The sequence below is a fragment of the Syzygium oleosum genome, unplaced genomic scaffold (assembly GCF_021117445.2).
Source record: "Syzygium oleosum isolate NSW1041296 unplaced genomic scaffold, Sole_v2.1 Sole_v2.22, whole genome shotgun sequence".
Lineage (NCBI taxonomy): Eukaryota > Viridiplantae > Streptophyta > Magnoliopsida > Myrtales > Myrtaceae > Syzygium > Syzygium oleosum.
Genome location: NW_026607506.1, coordinates 6,304,436 through 6,325,715, shown reverse-complemented (window position 1 = coordinate 6,325,715; position 21,280 = coordinate 6,304,436). Strand labels below are relative to the sequence as shown.

General features: G+C 39.3%; 1 protein-coding gene and 1 long non-coding RNA gene across 2 annotated transcripts; one reads left to right on the top strand and one right to left on the bottom strand.

Moving 5' to 3' along the window:
• Positions 1-485: 485 nt before the first annotated feature.
• On the bottom strand, positions 486-4,865 carry LOC130140780 (uncharacterized). Its single transcript, XR_008818776.1, has 2 exons — positions 4,619-4,865; positions 486-978 (listed from the first exon to the last, which is right to left on the bottom strand). It is a non-coding gene; the product is annotated as an uncharacterized LOC130140780 (long non-coding RNA).
• Positions 4,866-19,963: 15,098 nt separating this feature from the next.
• Positions 19,964-20,737, top strand: LOC115689361 (uncharacterized). Its single transcript, XM_030615367.2, has one exon. It carries the CDS (start codon positions 19,964-19,966, stop codon positions 20,735-20,737), a length of 774 nt encoding a protein of 257 aa, XP_030471227.1.
• The last annotated feature ends 543 nt before the right edge of the window (positions 20,738-21,280 follow it).

Here is a 21,280-nt window from a genome sequence, read left to right as displayed (position 1 = left end):
CTTAAGAACTGTATCTAATGGTAGCGCATAGGATCTAATTTGCAATCATTTGATCCTTCTTCTTGTAAGGAGTACTTTTCTTGCACTCCTCACTCATTTTGCTTCCAACTAGGTTTTATGCTCTAACTCATTAAATAATATGAGTTTTGTTTAACAAAAAAGATTACTCTTAATGAGCTTAATGTTGCAAATTAGCAATTATTGAAAAATCTCATATTTTTATTGTAGCTCATTCTATTAACTATTTACTTGGAAGGTATTTCGTTATTTTCTCTTAATATTACAATAATATTGATAATTACATATAAAATTTGCATGTGTCATATGTTGGACAATTAGGAATTTTCCAACGGTTGTCAAGTCTCTATATTTTCATTAATTTATAATATAAATCAAGATCTGCATTTTTATTTTATCGACAGAAGAAGATTCATGTGAAAATGATATAATCTAACTAATAATTTATACTAAAACACACATATCAATTTTACACAAACAAAGATTTTGTATGCCACTGGTTAGCATATGGTAAGGATCAATCATACATTCTTAGAGCACAAGGCTCAACATCAAAGCTGACCCAACATGCAAATCTCAACTGATTACATTAAACTCAAAGCTGCAATAATGATTCAATCCTCATTGGTTTCACCCATAATCCGAAATACTCATTGATCGAAAAAGTTTCTTCGATGACTTAATTAATTACATGCTAATGCTTATAACGTAAGACTTCTCTCTCATCATTCAATGATCCCAACTTCCCGGCTGTCAATGATGGAGATCCAGAAAGTTGTAGTCGAACCCAGACCATAAATATAAAAAAAGAGAATTGGTGTGCACAAATAATAATTCTTGCCTAACATTGAGCTGAATTTTGAGCTTTACGTGAAGGGTGGAAAGTTCTCATTGGTCAAACAAAGAGGAAACCTCTCAACATTTGCAATCTTGATCCTTGGCCATCTTTAATTCGAACACCTATCAAGGAATACATTAATGTCCTCACTTCGAGCTTCTTCTTCCGGTAGAAATTAATTGTGAGATCATTCCATCCGACAATCTTCGACCAATGAAAGTGCTATTTTAATTATTTACGACGTGCCTGAAATTTTGTTAACTCAATATGCTTAGGCGTGCCCAACTTTACACACGCCCTCTATTAGAAAAATAATGCGTGACAACTGTGCCTTTTATTTTTCATATCACCAGATATCCTCCCTTCACCACACCCTACCCCCATCATCTCTCTCTCTCTCTCTCTCTCCGCCGCTACCATGACTAGCTCGTGTGTCGACTTGGCATTGACGAGATCCAGAGACCAGATGTGTGGGTTTCCTTCGTTGCCGGCGGCAATCCACAGAATTGGAGAAGGAAGGCACCGGCATAGTGGCAGTGGAGACGACATGATAGACTTGGAAACAATGAGGCCATAGCTTGGCGGCGGCGACTGTAGTAAGGCTGGTTGAGGAGTGGAGGGAAAGGGGTGGGGGGAGAGAGAGGAGAAGTTTTCTTTTACTAATTTTTTCATGTAAATCATCACATGTACTGTCAAGTAACACATTTTTAACAAAAAGTCGACCTAAAATGGGGTTGGCCTAGACCTGACCAAGTTTTTACCTACTTTTCAATACTACATATAAAGAGTCATCAGACCTCAGACAAATTAAATCGCTTCAGTATTATCCTGTTTTATATATATATCGAAAAGAAGTTCCCTATGGTAAACACGATTAACCTAGATTCATTTTGTCTCACATTTAAAATAAATTCCTCTCTGCATTCTTTCATAGTTATCGAGTGGATGACACCTATATCTTGTCCCTTTTCTTCTAGAGGCGTGTAGAATAAAAATCGAGCTGAGACATGGACCTACAACTTTATCCCTGCCTATAAATATGGACTCCCACACCAAGCAAACTTCATATAATTTCATTTCTGCTCTATAAGATATGCTCTTATTATTATCTTCTCTCAAACCCTATTCAAATAGTCTCTACGCATACGCACAAACTCTCTCTCTCTCCATCTCAACTTGAGCACCAAACAAGATAAAGATGGACCAAACTAACCATCAAAAGCTGAGTCGTTTCACAAATTCTCAATTCCTAAAGAAGCTCACAAAGCTGTTACTCTCCATCTCTGTGTTCTCGCTGTTGTTCTCGACCTCCAATTTCCTCTCTTTCCTCCAACCGTGGCACTTCCACCTCTCCACATTCCCGCTCCGCCTCGTCACCCACGCCGTCGACAAGAACTACATCTTCCTCCTCTGCAATGGCATCCTCGTCTTCCTCGCAAAGAACTCGGGCTTTATCGGCACCAAGACCAGGTCCCGGCGCGGCACTAGCCATAAAGAGCCTCCCAAAGAGACCTTGTACATGATGGAGAATAAGTTGCTCACCACGGACATCGATGACAGAGTTTTCCCTGACGTTGCGCATGAAGATTTCGCCCTTGAAGAAGAAGGGAAAACGTTGAATAATAACAACAATAATCATGATGACTGCGTGGTCGAAGTAGAAATAGGAAACGTGTGCTTTCACGCAGAAGGATGTGCAAAAGACGACGATGACGACGACAGAGAAGAAGAACAAGAAGATAATATCCATTTTTCGACTTTGGAAGCCGGAAACATAGTTTCAATATCTGATTCCGACGGCAACGAGGAACTAGATGAATGTGGAGGGGAGAGAGAGGATGAAACAAGTGAAGATTACAACGATGGGAATAATGTGATGACGGCAGAGGAGTTGGACAAGAAGTTCGACGAGTTCATTCGTAGGATGAAGGAAGGAATCATGATCGAAGCTAAACAACAACAGCAACAACAACTTCTCATGGTCTAACGTGTAATTACATGCTTATTAAAGTACTAGTTCTGGAATTATATGTAATAAATATTACTCTTCTCGAATGGATTGTATAGGTTTGTATAATGGCATTTGCTACCTATTTCCGAGTAATTTTTCTCGAGCCCTTCTTCTGTCTTGGCCTTTTAATAGCGAACATATCATAGATATTCTATTTAAACAATCTTATAGTCAAGACAAAACATTCAAAAGCTAGCTCTATAAGATGATGCCCTTTCCACTTCTTTGTTGTGCCGGGCTTTTCCTTACCGGAGCGCGCTATAAGGTATTTTCGTTCATTATGAATGATAAGATGTTTTATTATTAAATGAACGAGGGTATCTCCCTGACCATATCTCACGAGACAGCGGGTACTTGTTATTTTGTTTTCTATTTAGCTTATGTTTCGTTTTGGAGTCGCCACTAGTCCTTAATGATTGACTAGAAACCGAATCTAGATAGGAGAGAACCATCCCGATTGCTGCGAACTAGAGATTTCATGGGTAGGGGGACATAATTACGTTAACGGTCCCTATACCGAAATCCCTAACGCCCTTTCAGTACTTAAAACGATTCAAAATGTCTAACGAGTCATGCGATTTCTCGAGGTCTATCCACTAATTCTAACCATTCCAAATGAAGAGGAATCAATCAATAAGGAAATGTGGAACCAATTCAAATCACAACCAGCAATCCTAATATTATCCCTAAAAGGAAAATCAATCAAAACAAACAAAACCTAGTGAAGCCCTAGAGGCTTGTTCATTTTAAGGATTGTGCTGGTTTTTGGGATTTTAGGGTTTTTTAGGGGTTAAGCCTCTTTTCATCCCTAAACTAAGGAGTCTTCAAAAGTACCACTCGTGCACCCAAAAAAAATCTAATTTCACTCAAAATAAGTGGCCACAAGTATTCTAAGTCATTCTGTGAATTTTTGGAATTTTTAATTTTTAATTTTTGATTTTTTTCAAGAAAAGTTTTATTTGATTTTCTCACTTCCCAGAAATCCAAATTTTGATTTTTATAATTTTCCAATTTTTTTTTCGATTTCTTTTTACACTTTTATGAAATTTCTGAATTTTTGTTCTAATTTTTCTTGTTTTTGGGAAATTTTCTAATTTTTCTGGTTTTTTCTGGAAATTTTCTGATTTCCATGGATTTCCTGGAATTTTCCTGAATTTCCTGAATTTTTCTGAATTTTCTAGATTTTTCTGAATTTTCTGGAATTTTCCTGGATTTTCTGGATTTTTCTTGAATTTTCCCGAAATTTCTAAAATTTTATGATTTTCTGATTTTTATGAATTTTTGTAATTTTATTAATTTTTATTATTTTTTATCGAATTTTTTATTCCCGAAAATAACCGAACTGGTTCAGACCGGTCCGACCAAGTTGGACCGACCTGAGCCGGCGGGGACAGTGCCAAACGGCGCCGTTCTTTTCCACTTTCTTTTTGGCATTTTGTCGAGCATTTCATGTGCACCAAACACCTATGGTATCCTACTTCCACCGCTACTTTGGCTGCCGCTCCGATGACCTTCCGCCAGTGTTCTGACCACCGTAAACAGCCCTAAATCTTCCCCTAGTCACCTTCTAACTATCAGCTCCCATTAGACCGCCATTGAACCACCACTAGGACGGTTCCTAAGCCGAAAATCATGACCTAAAACTAACCTAAACTAGCTTATCTAATAACCAGATTAGACCTCAAAGCATTCTATCCATTCCAATCAGTCAAATCATGAATTTAACCTTAAAATGATCGGAATGAACCGACTTGAATGGCCGTTTGCCATGGGGAAATGCACTGGTAGGGTCTACCGGCTCCGGCGATGGGATTTTGAAGGCCGACTCAATGCAAATGCCAAACCACCGATCTTTGTCGTCAAAGGCCAAAGTTGAATTTCTGAACCACCAGCAGACCACGATTCGGTCCCTTTACACTTGCTTTATTAGCTCACAGTCTCGGATTTGCTAAGAAAGTCCTAGATCGGACGATCTAGGCCATGTTTCACCTCTTCGCGTCAGCTGTCTTGACAAAGTTTGGAGGAGGAGGTCACTCTCACCGGTCGATTCGCCGGCGCTCTTCTGATCAAGGTGATGCCGGACACTCAGCTGTGGGACCTCTACTCTCTCCCTTTCACTTTCTCTCTCTCGTTTTGTCTCTAATCTTTCTTCTCTCTCTGTTTTGCTTTTCGTGGAACAGGTTCTGTGTGGGAACTAACATCTCCCAACTGTTTTTCTAGTTCGATTTCCCGCCCTTTTTTTACTCTAACCGACTCCCCAGTCAGTTAGATCGGATGAGGGTGGACAGCTAGAGATTCTCCAGCTGTCCACTTCGTTTTCCACGTGTTAGAAATGGAAATCCAAGTCGGCAAAGGGGTGAGGCTAACCAACTATTTCAATCCCCTTTCCTACATGTGCCCAGTCTGAGTGAAGAAGAAGACCAACTTGGGTCGAGTCGGGTCCGATCCGACCGACCCGGCAGATCCGGGTTGGTCTAATTTTACAAATTGGACCCTATTTTGTCCCAATTTCATGATTTTAACCTCACATTTAGACTCCTCGACACATTTTGCTCTAAAATAAAGGATTTGTTTGAATTTTTACCACAATTAAGCCCAAAAACCCTTAAGTTTAATTCGGGTAAAATGGGTTTTCATTCAATTGAAAGTCTAAATGGCCTAATTTTGTAGAATTGAGGTCAGAATTGAATTACCCATGTTCAATTACCCTTAGGGAATGTATAAGTTTTGATCAAAAATGTCCAATTGAACGAAATCCCCCATTTATGTCTTAAAATCTCTAGTTTTCAATTAATTTTGAGGCTTTTCAATTATTTTGTCAAATTGTGAAATTGGACTGACCAATATGAAATTCAAGGTCCCAGAATCAATTGTTGTGAAGACACTATAGCCCAAAAATGACTAGAAATAACTTAATTGGATTTTTGGTTTAATTAGGATATGAAATTACCCAAATTTGGAGAAAACATATACTAAATTGAAATTTTGTAAACTAAAGTTTCAGGGCTAAAATAAGAATTAAAATAATACTAATGACTATTTTTGGGAAATTTTTGGAGTTCGTTTGGTATTTTTCTTGATTTTCTTCCTTTTTTTGCCAAAAGAAATTGAAGAAAAATTAAATAAAAATCTAGAAAAATTATTTTTGTTTGGAAATAGGTTCCTAAGCATGGCCAAGGTTCTTAATCCTAATTTTGTGATTTTTATGTAAAATTGAAAATTAGACAAAAAATATGGTGTCAACATTCTTGTGGATCATTAATCTACTCTGAGATTGCATGCTTAAATAGAGACTTTAGGGTATAAAAATAGGGAGAATTACCAAAAAAAATTCTTAAACTTATTACAATTGTGTCAATTCAATCATAAACATTTTTTTACCAATTGAATCATAAACATTTTACATTCGTACCAATTTATTCCATCCGGTCAATTTTGGTCGAACAACGCTGACATGGACACCAGCTATCCTACATGGCGCAACTGGTGGACAATTTTTTAATAATATTTTAATTTTTTTTTTGAAATTTTTATTTACTTTTTCTTTTATTTTTCATTTATTTCTTTTCTTTCTCTTTCTTTTTTTTTCCTTCCCTTCTTCCTCTAGTTGGTCACCGAATTTCGGGGACCGACCAGAAGTGACGGCCGGCAATGTCGATCCTTGCCCGCCCCTAGCGAGGCTCAACCTCGCCGTCGCCATCGCCATCGTCGAGGGAGGGCGAGCCTCGCTAGTGACCGATGAGTTCAACCTCATCGGCCCTTGCCTATGGCCAATTGCTGAGGTCTGATAACCGGCTAGAGGAAGACGGGAAGAAAATAAAAGAAAGAGAAAGAAATGAAAAATAAAGAAAAATAAATAATAAAAATAAATAAATAATGCAAAAACTACTAAAAATTATTTAAGTCAGCGCCGGCCACACCACATAGGACAGCCAGCGTTCATGTCGGTGATTTCCGGCCAAATTGATCAAATGAACTAAATTGACACAAATACAAAAGGTTTAGGACTCAATTGGCCTAAAAAAAAATTGGGTTAATACCATGAAAAACCCTGAACTGGTACACTTGTGACAGATTTACCTCAAACTATTTTTTTGACCATAAAAAACCCCAAACTGGTACATCTGTGACAATTTTACCCCGAACTATTTTTTTGACAACTAAAAACCCCAAACTGGTACACCTGTGACAATTTTACCCCAAACTATTTTTTTGACCACCAAAAACCCCAAACTGGTACACCTGTGACAATTTTACCCCGAACTAATTTTTTAATATTATTTTTTTATTTTTCGAATTTTTTTAGTTTTTCTTTTCTTTTCTTTTTCCTTTCCTTTTCTTTTTTTCTTTCCTTCATCTTCATTGGACCAACAATGGATTGTTATATTGTAATTGATACCACAATAACGTGACACGTAACATAAATGCTACATTTTGACCCAAAAAAAAAAAACATAAACGCTAAATGAAAGACTTTCTTTTATATGCATGAATTTTCATGCCAACCACTTTTTTCTACATTTAAATGTCTCGCGAAAAAGGTATTATATTGTTGTCGTGTCTTTCTTATTTTTGGGTGCAAGTGGATAGGCAAACTGATGGGGTCCAACGTAGGCTTGTTACCTAAGCTTGGAGTACAGCTAATCAACAATTTATATACGTCTTGCTTGCCAATTTAATTTAACATATTAATTTACAAAATTAGTATATTTTATATATAAGATGAGAGATATTATATGTGTATGGCGATTCATAAATCAATATGATCACTTGAAATATATAATAAATAAAACGTGAGACATTTAAATGTAGAAAAAAGTGGTTGTCATGAAAATTCATGCATATAAAAGAAAGTCTTTCATTTAGCATTTATGTTTTTTTTTTGGGTCAAAATGTAGCATTTATGTTACGTGTCACGTTATTGTGGTATCAATTACAATATAACAATCCATTGTTGGTCCAATGAAGATGAAGGAAAAAAAAAAAGAAAAGGAAAGGAAAAAGAAAAGAAAAGAAAAACTAAAAAAATTCGAAAAATAAAAAAATAATATTAAAAAATTAGTTCGGGGTAAAATTGTCACAAATGTACCAGTTTGGGATTTTTGGTGGTCAAAAAAATAGTTCGGGGTAAAATTGTCACAGGTGTACCAGTTTTGGGTTTTTGGTGGTCAAAAAAATAGTTCGGGGTAAAATTGTCACAGATGTACCAGTTTGGGGTTTTTTATGGTCAAAAAAATAGTTTGGGGTAAATCTGTCACAAGTGTACCAGTTTAGGGTTTTTCGTGGTATTAACCCTAAAAAATTTAAAACTAAATTGACACAATTGCAATAGGTTTAAGACTTATTTTTATAATTTTTCCTATAAAAATAGGTGTCACTAATTGGGAAATATCAATAGAGTCTCATATGTGATTTCTGGGATATGATCAATTTAAGACGACGCCTTTAGTTCATCAGACACTTAGAGCCCATGTGAAAGTGATTGTTGTGTGTGATTTTGATTGTGTGGATTGCACGAATTGATGAATCACAATTAACATTAAATGCTACTATTCTTGGCTTTCTAGGTTTAGGTTGAGTCACAGCCATATATATCCTTGGCCAATTTGGCATTTTTTTGGTTAACGTAGATATCAAACAATCACTAATAACCATCCTTACCAAAAAAAAAAAAAAACAATCACTAATAACCACTGTATCTCTTTGATGGACCGTCCAACCATCTAAGAGAGTGTCATTTACTTAATTTCCTTTTGCTGTAGCATAGGATTATTCTAATACATGATATATTAGTTAGGGTTTGGCTAAATAGTGATTTAGGCTTCATTTATTTCACAAAAAATAGATGATTTGGAAAGCATTTCCTAAAGTGATAACTTGTATTGACTTGAAATAATTAGTTAATAAAAAAATTCATTTACAACAACAATTTATATCAAAAATATTTTTGTGAATGGTGAAAATATTTTTCATTCATTCATTTTTGTAATCAATATAAACTATCATTTTAAGGAAAAATATTTTTCAAATTATTTATTTTTTATGAAACAAACAAAACCTTGCTCTTATCAAGATGGTCATGAATTTGGTTCTCTTTCTATACTCTCCTAAAACCTTATATTTATAAATGTAATCCATTAAAGTAGAGAAACCATCACCACCCTCAAAAGGAGAAGGAGAAAAATGCCCACATTTCCCATGCATTCAAGCATTTGCTGGTATGTCAATTCCACCCATATCCACATATAATGGGGGACAAAAGCATAAATTCAGATGTGACACTATAGTTACAAATCCCAAAAAGAAGATTCACTTTCCTTCAAGGAGAATAAAGATCAAATTGATGAACAAAGAAATATAATTCCCAATATTATACCAATGTTTCAAGCATCAACTAGACACCTGTACTTCCTTTTATCAGCACACAGAATCTCCAGTTCTATCTTTGATTGAATTGCACGTGGGGTTCTCAATCTATAACACTCCCATTGCTTAAGCCACCTGGACTTTTAGGGTCTGTTTAGTAACGTTTCTGTTTCTTTGTTTTTCTGTTCTTTTGTTCCCCGGAACAGAAAAAGAACAGAAATCCGTTTAGTAAAAAAAATCTATTTTTTTTGTTTCTGGAACAAAAAAGTGTTCCAGAAATAGATTTGGAACAGAAACAAGAAGCAAACAAAATATGCTTCTTGTTTCTAGAACAAGAAAAAAGAAACGATTTTTTTTCTAGAATTCTCCAAAAATAAGAAACAATCCATCGGCCGCAACCCCCCCATTGCTACCTCTCACCGGCGAAGGCCGTCCTTCGCTGCCACCTACCGCCCGCCTTCCGCCGCCGCCGCCCACCAGCCAACGCTCACCGGCCGCCTCCCGCCCGCTGGCCGTCTCTTGTCGTCGACCACTGTTCTCCGCCGCTCGACGCTTGTCGCCACCCGCCACCGGCCGCCATCTTCCACCGCTGGCCGCCGTGCTCCATCGCCCGACGCCGGCCGCCACTCAGCGCTGGCCGCCTACCCTCGCCAACCACTCGACGCCGGCGATCACCCACCACCGGTCGCCGTCCTCCGTAGCCGCCGGCCACCCACCACTGGCCGCCATCCTCCGCCGCCAGCCATTGTGCTCCACCGCCCGACGCCGGCCACCACCAGGCGCTGGCTACCCTTGGCCGCTGGCCATCTCACGCCTCTGGCCACCCGACACCAGCGGTCACCCACCATCGCCTGCCATCCTTCGCCACCGGCCGCCGTGCTCCATCGACCGACGATGGCCACCCTCTGCCGCCAGCCACCTCCCGCCGCCGCCCCCCGCTGCCGTCACCGCCGCCCAACGCCACCGTGCTCCGCCGCTGACCGCCGTGCTCCACTGCCTCCCACCGCCGGCCGCCATCCTCTGCCGCCGCCGACCACCGTCCTCCGCCCCCCACCGCCACCCGCCGTCCTCCGCCGGTAGCCCAGAAGGGAGAAACTCGTCCATGGAATAGAAATGGATCATTCGCGCCTTAAACGCGTTTCTATTCTTTTTCTATTCCTGGAATAGAAATTTTGTGCAGTTACTAAACGCTATTTTTTGCTTAGAAACTGTTCCAAGAAATTTTGAAAAAACTCTTTCTGATCAAAAATTGTTTCTGGAAACAGAAACGTTGCTATGCAGACCCTTGGTACTCTCTCTTTTTTGTTTTTCTTTCCTTTAACTTAGTGGATGCGTCTTCTTCCCTTTTCTCTTTGTTTTTGCTTTTCCTCTTTCACCCCCATCAATCTCCCCCCTTGGTGTGACTATCTTCTTCTTCTTCTTCTTTAACAATACTCTTGGTGTGATTATGAAAAGAGACATACTACCAATTACCCATAACTAGCGTGTTTCTTGGATTTTATTAGCAAGTGTTTTTAGGAAAGAAGCTCGCTTAAGGTATACAAATTAGGACTCGTGAAATGTTTGAATCATATATGATATGAGTCAAAATTCATATAGGTGATTCAAATAATAAGATGTATATGCTTGCTAATGAGGAAATGTAGTGAGATGATATTAGCCACTCTTCGTGGGGTTTTCTTTTTTATACTCCAGCATCCATCACAATCATTAAGGGTTTATCTGAAATGACTTTTACTTTTTGCATTGTTCTAATTATAAATCTTACGAGTCACACTTTGATTTTTTTTAAACCCGAAACTCTTAAAACTTTGACAATATTTAAATATTGACACATATTCACATATCTTTCCATAATAATAATATTTTCAAATTTGGTGAGATATTGAAAATGTACATTTTACTTTTACTTAAGATAGTGGGACCCAAATAGATAATGGCATCAACAGTCAGCGTTAAAGTATTTTCTCAAATCATTTGACAATTTGATTTTGAGTTGGAATTTCTAGTATAGTATTAAATTCTCATTGCTCAAATTTTATTTCATGTACATTTGGCTCTTCATTTTCGAGCGAGTATTAAAGTACTATTTTAAATCGATTTGACCTCCCTCTGTATAATAATTTAAACTTCAACTCTCTTATTTTAACCGGCAATACCACGAGAGTATCCAAAACTTTTTTTATTCGAACAGCAATACGAAGGTTATAATGTTACGTCAAAGATTGGGAGGGGTGAAATATTTTGTTTGTATTGTTGAAAGAGACTTGTTGTATTAAAACACGAGTAGTTGGCACAGGTGGCAAGAAGAATCTGAGTTACCTTCACGCTTCTGTGGCTGAAAAGTAAGGAGGTTTCGCTTTCCATCACTCGTCTCATTGTCTATAATGTATCAAGGTCATGAAGCAGGTCTTCTTCAGCATGCATGGGGCCTATATCTTCTGCATAGTGAAGTGAATCTCATCTGGACAACAACTAAATTCAAAGTCTGATCTGATTGGTGGGGGCGTGGCATCATCGTGTGCGATTCCGAACATTAGATTTCTTTAGGTAGAAGGAAAGATATTGCGCCCCGAAATTTGGTCGGTAGAGTAAAATGGAGGTCACCTTTATAAAAAAATAAAAGAAGTTCATCCATAAGCCTAAGATATATGGTGGTCTTGATTTTAATTTCTTGAACCGATTAATCAAGGATTGAAGATATATGGGGTCTCAAGACTCAACCTAACAATCCCTAGCACAAGTTTTGACTGCTAAATATAATTCTTAGGGAACTGATTTTCATGCTAAACCTGGTGACTCGATCTTATGAAAGGCGATTGTGAATTTATGACCAGCCTTATAGGAAGGAGCTTTATGGAGTTTGGGAAATGGCAAACATATTAGGTTTTGGACAAATAGTGGATTACAGGTATGGAGCTGCTCTATAATATTGTTAGTACCAACTATCTCCTTCCGAGATGAACAGAAAAGTTTGCGATTATGTTCTGAATGGAAATTTGGAATTTTTTAATATTGCAAGGAATTATACCAGAAGATATAATCTTTTCCATTAGAGCTATCAAACCGCATTTAGCCTATGATGGGGAAGATACTCTTTTGTGGGAGGGTACTAGGCGTGCGAGGTAATCAATGGGGCAAACAATCAAGAATGTGATGGTATATGGTTGATTATTTAGAAGTGGAAAAAACCTCAATGTATGAAAACTTTCCTCTGGCTAGCCGCTCATAAATAACTGTTAACTAATGAATTGAAGACGTCTCGCAACTCGGGAGGAATAATGTTTGAGATGTGAGTCGCATGTGGAAACAACTTTACATGTTCTAAGGGATTGTCCAAATGTCCATAGGATCTGGCTTGAGTTTGTCTCACAACAATATTTAGGAGAATTCTTCTTAATGAATTTGTCACGATGGTCGTATTTAAATCTCGTTCATTAAGGGCGGTTGAATTTTCAACATGATTGGCGCATAACTTTTAGAGTAAGTGTGTGATTATTTTGGCAATGGAGAACTAACTTTTCCAAGACAACTTTATTTTCCCTTCGAATCAGGTACAAGTAATTCAGTCATACACGAAGAAAACTATTAAAGTTTCATTTATGAATAACTCGAAATTAAGCGGATCATGCACCTCTCCGATTTTGGTCAAATGGGATCCTCCACCTTTTGGGTGGATTAAATTGAATACCAATGGGGCCTCTGAAGGCAACCCAGGATATGATGGTGCAGGGGGTTTATTCATAAACGAAGAGGGTGACTCGGTTTGGTGGTTTTGCCGCATTCATAGGAAGGGACTCTATTTCGCAAAACAACTTTGCGTTCATAAGATCATCATTGAGATTGATTTTAAAAAAATCACTGATATTGTTAATCCAGAACTTATGATTAATAATATTGGCCCTACTTTGCTTAAAAATATCAAAAAACTATCGCCCTCTCACTTTGAGTTCAAAATGCAACATAACTTTCGGAAACGAAATCGCTCTGTTGATTGACTTACCAATTTTGAAATCACTTATTTCATATAGTTCATTATGATATTTCTAGAAAAGAATTTGAGTTGTTCACAACCAACTCTTGTGAGTTACTTCCTTGTATTGTATCATTTCAAAAGAACATCTGTTCTAATTTAAAATAGATATCAACAAGTAAACACGGTTCAGGCAAATTACCTAAAATTTGAAAACCTGACACTTCTTTCTCTTTTTGACCCAAAAAAATACAAAAGAGAAAACATTTCTTTCTCTGCCTCCCTTATCACCGCCCTTGTCTTGTCATTGCATTGTGCCTTCATCGTTGCCCGGTCCCTACGATCATCACATGCCGCCGCCTCTACAACCTGTTACCTTTGGTGCTGTCTCTCAAAGTCAACATAGCCATTGTGACCTTCGATTGAGGTTCTAGGCCAGTCACGCTATTACGTATTGTATTAAAATATTTAAATATTAAATTACACTTTTATTTAACAATTTAAATTTTTAATATAATTATTAACGATTTTACAGAATCTCACATGTTATCAGAGCAATAGGTCCTGAGATCGAATCTTTTAGATCCCTTATTTGCCTCTCCATTATATATTTCCATGCATAATCTTAGGCCAAAGTCCAGTCTACGTGAAAATTTAATATATCACATATCGTTTGCAGATGAAATTTATATATTCTTTATATATATGTCATTTCTCTCCATCTATTTATTTAAGCTTTGAATTGGACATTATAACATGGTATCAAAATTACGTTCTGCCCTAGATTATTCCCACGTGTAGGCCCCCTTCCCCCCCCCCCCCCCCCCCCAATTCATCAAATTCAACAAGTCATTTCTAATCCCCACATATTAGTTTAAGTTTTTAAGAGAGAGAGAGCATAGGAAAGACCTTTCAATCGGATGGCTTCACCACAGCGTCGGAGGCATTAGAGAAAATGTGTAGGAACATCTTTGGACAGAGAGAAATGACTATCTTGTAAATAAATGCACTATTTTGTTGAGTTGACGCAGTAAACTTCTAGTTTAAAAAGTACTTGCTATTATGGTGAAACTTCGGGATATATTTTTTCGTATTTCTTATTTAAAAAACAAGGTGTGTCTTCGTTCAGAAACAATTCGATCATTTCCCAACTTAAACGATGTTAATCCCAAGCTCAAAAGGAAGTCTAAGGGTGAGCACCAATTTAGGGTAGACCTTGGAACCGGACCGGCACTGTGCAGTTCGGTTTAGTCCAATTCCCGCGGTAGACGGTCCGATCTTCAGTCCCAAAAATTGTGAACCGACACTATGCAATCAAGTTCCAAGGTAAAGGTGCTAAAGAGGACTGATCCTAGATCGAACTCATTTTAACTATGTTTGTTATTTGTTTTGATTTCAGATAAATAGAATTTGGAGCAATCTTTTATGGATGAATGAGAAATGAAATTCTACAATTCATATTTTATGTTACATGTTTTGAACTAACTATTATTTACTTTATCTTTGTGTCTATCATTTGTGGGTTGTTGCTTTTGGTAAGTGAAGATTTCTATTGTTGTTTTAGCTTTCGTTTTGCTTGACTAAAGGATGAGTTGGATAATTCCCTGTTACATTAGATTTTTGTTTGTTTTTTGTCGGTGTTTGACTTCCCGCCGTTTTGTAGCTCAGTATCACGATTTTAAAATATTGTCTATTGATGGAAATGTACTTTGAAAGAATAAATTTGTCCTTTCAAGAAATACAAAAAAAATGAAATAAAAAAAAGAATCGGCCGGTTCCCTAGATTGAACTTGGAATCAAACCAAACCGGCAGGGTCGGGCTAGGGTCTATAGGAACGGTTTTAGGTTCCAAAATCTAGGCACTAACCCTGTGCATAAGATTCAAGATTTCAAGATTGGACTAACCCAACCATAGAACCATTCATACCTAAAATTAAATACCATTAATTAAAGGCTCGCGCTAGTTCCTCCTCTTATTGGCTCTTGACACCCCATTTTATATCGAATTGACTGCATTATTCCTCACGGGTCCCACTCTTGATAAAGCACATCTAGCTGTCATGGAGAAAATATTTCGTGAGTGAGATATTCCACATCAGCCATGCATAACATCACTGAACGAATGACATGTGGTAAGCGGGCCCCACAAATCAGATTTATTAAAAAATCTAATCTGAGCAAATGACTTTCTCTCTCCCATCCTCCGGTCAGAGGGGGCCCACCCGGTCAGACCTCCAATTTTCAAAATAAAGTTCTCTCGCGCCCGAACCTTTCTCTCTCCTCCCGGATAATAAAGCGCTCGCGCCACCCCAAAACACCTCTCTCTCTCTCTCTTTCCAAAGAAGAACGTCAAACATCTTTTCCTCTCCAGCGTCTCTCTCCCGCAAACGTTTTCAAAATTTTGAACCTCTTTCTTGGCTCTCATATTTTGTTACTCCGCTCGTTGCTGCTCCGGCGTTCAGCGGCCGTTCCCCGCCGTAGCGACGAAGCACATCAAGGCCGCCCCTCGCGCGCCAAAAAGGGAGTGAGGCAAAGGCCGAGGGGCGGGTGACCGTCCTCAACAAAAGTTTCGAGTTCTCGAAGTTTTTCGGGAGCAAGTACCAGCTTAGGGACGAGGTTGGGAGGTTGGGAGAGGGCATTTTTTCTTTTTGGTCTAAGGTAGCAGCTCGCAGGGTGAAGGTGGCTGCCGCAGCCGCCAAGCCCAAAGCAGCTGCGAAGCCGAAAGCTATGGCGGTTGTGAAGAGAAAGGCGGCCGAGAAGCCGAGGTTGAAGCCCACGGTGAAGGTGACACCCGAGAAGAAAGCTGTGGAGAAGGTTGCCGCCGCGAAGCTGAGGAAGACGCCGGTGAAGAAGGCCAAGAAGTGAGTCGGTGATGTGTCCTTTACTAGCATAGGGGACGACATTTTAGACGAGGCTTTGGTTGTGTGTAGATGGTTTGGCAACATTTGACGTAGCCTTTTCTTTCTTATTCTTTCTTTTTCTCTTCGTTATTGAATTGTGCTAACTCTGTTCTTGTTAGCGCATATTCTATATAAGCTTCTAGGGGAGGTTTTATTGAATGGTTGTGTTTAATAATGGGGAATCGAAAAGCTCTAACTTATGTGGTGCTCCAATGGCAGTCTCTTCTTCTGGGTCTGGCCGTTTCTTTTCTTTCTCGTCGCACACGCTAACCAAAGCCTCGTCTAAAATGTCGTCCCCTATGCTAGTAAAGGACACATCACCGACTCACTTCTTGGCCTTCTTCACCGGCGTCTTCCTCAGCTTCGCGGCGGCAACCTTCTCCACAGCTTTCTTCTCGGGTGTCACCTTCACCGCGGGCTTCAACCTCGGCTTCTCGGCCGCCTTTCTCTTCACACCCGCCATAGCTTTCGGCTTCGCAGCTGCTTTGGGCTTGGCGGCTGCGGCAGCCACCTTCACCCTGCGAGCTGCCGCCTTAGACCAAAAAGAAAAAATGCCCTCTCCCAACCTCCCAACCTCGTCCCTAAGCTGGTACTTGCTCCCGAAAAACTTCGAGAACTCGAAACTTTTGTTGAGGACGGTCACCCGCCCCTCGGCCTTTGCCTCACTCCCTTTTTAGCACGCGAGGGGCGGCCTTGATGTGCTTTGTCCCGACGGCGGGAAACGGCCGCTGAACGCCGGAGCAGCAACAAGCGGAGTAACAAAATATGAGAGCCAAGAAAGAGATTCAAAATTTTGAAAACGTTTGCGGGAGAGAGACGCTGGAGAGGAAAAGATGTTTGACGTTCTTCTTTGGAAAGAGAGAGAGAGAGGTGTTTTGGGGGTGGTGCGAGCGCTTTATTATCCGGGAGGAGAGAGAAAGGTTCAGGCGCGAGAGAACTTTATTTTGAAAATTGGAGGTCTGACCGGGTGGGCCCCCTCTGACCGGAGGATGGGAGAGAGAAAGTCATTCGCTCATATCAGATTTTTTAATAAATCTGATCTGTAGGGCCCGCTTGCCATGTGTCATTCGTTCAGTGGTGTTATGCATGGCTGATGTGGAATATCTCACTCACGCAATATTTTCTCAGCTGTCATGACTAGCATGAATAGATTGAAATTTCACCTCTCGCTGATAATGATTTTATAAACACCAAAAATCACTAGTCTTCTAGGACAAATCAACATTGACAAATTAATACCTAAACCAACTCTAGCTCAATAAATCCAATGATGTTACTGCTAAACGCTCAGCAGCTCTTGTCGATCTACCATTGTATGGGCCTGCGCAACTTTGAGCAAGGTCACGTATTCGAGAACGACTTTGGACCATGTAATCGTCACGAATTAATTAATTGATCGAATGAGTGAGACAATTAGGAGTCGTCGTGCCAGAAGGAGAGCTTGGTGGACGAGATTTATGTAACACGAGTCATGACTTCCTGAAGCCTGCCTAAAAACCTAAGTGACCTAACATGTGTTTACCTAACATTATTGTGTGTGAACATCATTGCCGGTGGACAGAATAGAAAGCTTGATTTCAATTGATCTGGAAGACAGTGAAGTTGGAGGAAACTAACTCGGGTCGTTGTACAAAGATTGGGCCTAGATTTTTTAAGTGTCCAATGTGTTAGCCCATCGATTGGGCTTTATCATTGGCTCATGGTCTTATTGACAGCTCCAGCTTATTTTTCTGAATTCGGATCTGAAGTTCAACTCATCTGATCTTTTTTCTCTTTTCCATATTTCAAATATTCCAGAAAGTGAGCGGGAAAATGTTAATTGTATGAGTGCGATAGTACTTGGTTTTAGTTGATAATCTCGAGCTTTCCTTGTCCCACAAATGTTATCGTACAGCAACTCGTTAGTGCAAATAAGTTTTTTTGGCTACGAGAACATCTTTGCTGAGAAAGTTATTCGCATAAGCATCCATCTCCTCTCGACTAAAATTGAGATTTTGAGAGGAGCTTTGTGTAGATAGCGCATTGTGTTTGGTGGGTCCATTTGTTTATGCTTCAAGTGGAATAAAGCTTATGGATCATACTTTAGAATTTCTCTTGGGCCATTGATGCATGTTCCCCTCTCAGTATATGTTTGGTCTACCCTGTAGAGCTCCTAATAGAATAGAAATCATCCTATCTAACTATTAAAGACACCTTTGTATTGGAATAAACCCCGATAGTTCTTGATAAAATCCTAAGTACTTTATCAAGGACCTAATGGTGAGATGATTAAAAAAATTTAAAAAAATCAAGGGGAAAAAAGAAAAAAAACAACAGGGAGGCAAAACTCCTTTTGCCCTAGGCAACATCAACAATGGCATAGCCATAAGAGTCATTGATGAAAACCGTTGGGGTGGTTCCCCGAAATTAGGTAAAGACACAAGGTGACGTGGGACCTGGCGGGAACAGGACGACACAAATTTATTGAGCCCTGGCCAACTTTAATTCTAACATCTATCAGAGAGTATATTAGTATCCCCTCTTCATTTTTTTTCCTCATGTAGAAATTAGTTGTTAGATAAGCCGTTCAATTATTTCGATCAATGAAATTATTGTTTTAATTATTTACGTCGTGTTCGATTTAAGAATTTGCTAACTTGATAGGCTTTGACATGCCCAACTTTATATACACCCTTTACAGAAAAAATGATGAATGACATATGTGGCTTATATTTTCCATATCACAAAATAACCATTCGCCATACCCTACCGCACCATCTCTCTCTCTGCGCTGCCGACATGACTAGCTCGTGCATCAACTTAGCATTGACAAGATCTAGCGATCAGATGCGTCGGTTTCCTCCGTTGACGGAAAAGACGAAAGGCTGAGCAACAATTCACAAAAATTGAGAAGGAAGGCAGTGGTATAGTGGTGGTGGGGATGACGTGGTTAAGACATCAGTTTTGTCAAGGCAATGATGAGGCTGTTCCTTCTTGCGTGGCGAGGGAGACAGCGGGCGGAGGCTGCAGGAGAGCTAGTTTGAGGAGTGGAGAGACCGGGGGGAGAAGGGGAGGGAAGTGAGAAGAAGTTTTGGTCTTCAAATTTGTTCATGTAAATCATACATAGCACATTATCTCACATGACATTTTTAATAGAAGGCTTACCTAAAATCGGATAGTACCTAAACTTATCTAGCTTTTTATCTGTTTTTTTAATACTGTATATAAGCCATCAGACACCGATACAAATTCAATCGCCTAAAAAATATCCTATGTAATGGATATGCCGAAATTAAATTCCTTTCGATTATAGGTAAACTTAAACGAGATTAACCTAGATTAATTTTATGTCATATTTAGAAATTAACTCCTCCGCATATTCTTTTAATAGTTATGAAGTGTAAAACAACCATATGTTGTTTACCCACCCATGGGTAACTCAGTTGGTTAGGGCGTACTTGGAATTGTGTGGTTAGACGCACCGGTCCTAGGTTCGATTCACCAGCTAAGCACTTGTGATTTAAGTGGGGGGCCATGGCGGTGGGTTGTTGTGCTAGTCTCCCCCGAGGAATAGTCGAGATGCGCGCAAGCTGGCCCGGACACCTCGATTACCAAAAAAAAAAAAATAACCATATGTTGTCCCCTTTCTTCTAGAGACATTTAGAATAAAAATCGAGCTCAGACGTGGACCTCCAACCATTTTCTAACTCTATAAATATGAACTCCCACATCAAGCAAGAGCAACCCTTCATATGATTCAAATCTTCTCTATGATATGCTCTTATTATCATCTTCTCTCAAACCATATTCACATTGCATCCACTCATACACACAAACACTCTCTCTCTCTCCCACCTTGAGCACCGAACTAGAGAAAGATGGACCAAATTAACCATCAAAAGCTGAGTCGTTTCACAAAGCTGTTACTCTCCATCTCTGTCTTCTCGCTCTTGTTATCGAGCTCCAATTTCCTCTCTTTCCTCCCACCGTGGCACTTCCACCTCTCCCCCTTCCCGCTCCGTCTCATCACCCATGCCGTCAGCAAGAACTGCATCTTCCTACTCTGCAACGGCATCCTCATCTTCCTCGCGCAGGACTCGGGCTTTATCGGCACGAAGACCAGGTCCTGGCACAGGACTAGCAATAAAGATCCTCCCAAAGAGACTTTCTACGTGATGGAAAATAAGTTGCTCGCCATGGACATCGACGACGAAGTTTTCCCTGGCGTTGCTCTACAGGATTTCGCCCTTGGAGAAGAAGGGAAAACATTGAATAACAACAACAATAATCATGAGGATTGCGTGGTTGAAGTAGAAACAGGAGACGTGTGTTCTCATGCAGAAGGATGTGCACGGGACGACGATGACGACAACAAAGAAGAAGAACAAGAAGATAATATCGGTTTTCCGACTTTGGAAGCGAGAAACATAGTCGCGATATCTGATCCCTACAATGATGAGGAGTTAGATGAATGTGGAGGAGACAGAGAGGCTGCAACTAGTGAAGACAACAAAAATGGCGTGGAGATAAGGTATGGGAATAGTGTGATGACGGCGGAGGAATTGGACAAGAAGTTCGACGACTTCATTCGGAGGATGAAGGAAGGAATCATGATCGAAACTCAGCAACAACAGCAACTTATAATGGTCTAGTGTGTTATTACATGCTACATAGAGTACCAGTACTTGAAGTATATGTAACATATATTAAGGATAGATAGTTACAATGATACACTTGTTTTATGGATTGTATAGCTTTGTATAATGGCAATAGGTACCTATTTCTGAGGAATTTTCCTCGCTTCCCTTCTTCTACTTAAACTATCTTAATGGGATCGAACCAAAGACTTTCTATCCTGACCACATCCTGAGGAAAGTCAACATATTACTTACATGGTTGTAATTGAAATTATATTTTACAATAATTAAATCTCAAACATTGATGCAAACATGAAGATGGGATTGTAATGTTGCACATGGAATAATACTTAAAAGTAACGCTGTCAAATGAATGCTTCAGATTGGCTTTGAGTGGATTGAAAATGGGTCTAATTCAAATTGACTTACTTTAACTCATTTTCGTCCTATATATTGTTAATGACTCATACCTGACCCTCTACATAACTCTAGTCGACCCAAATAATTTATTTTTAAGTTGAAAGTACTTTTGCTATCAATGGGTGACACAGCTTTAGT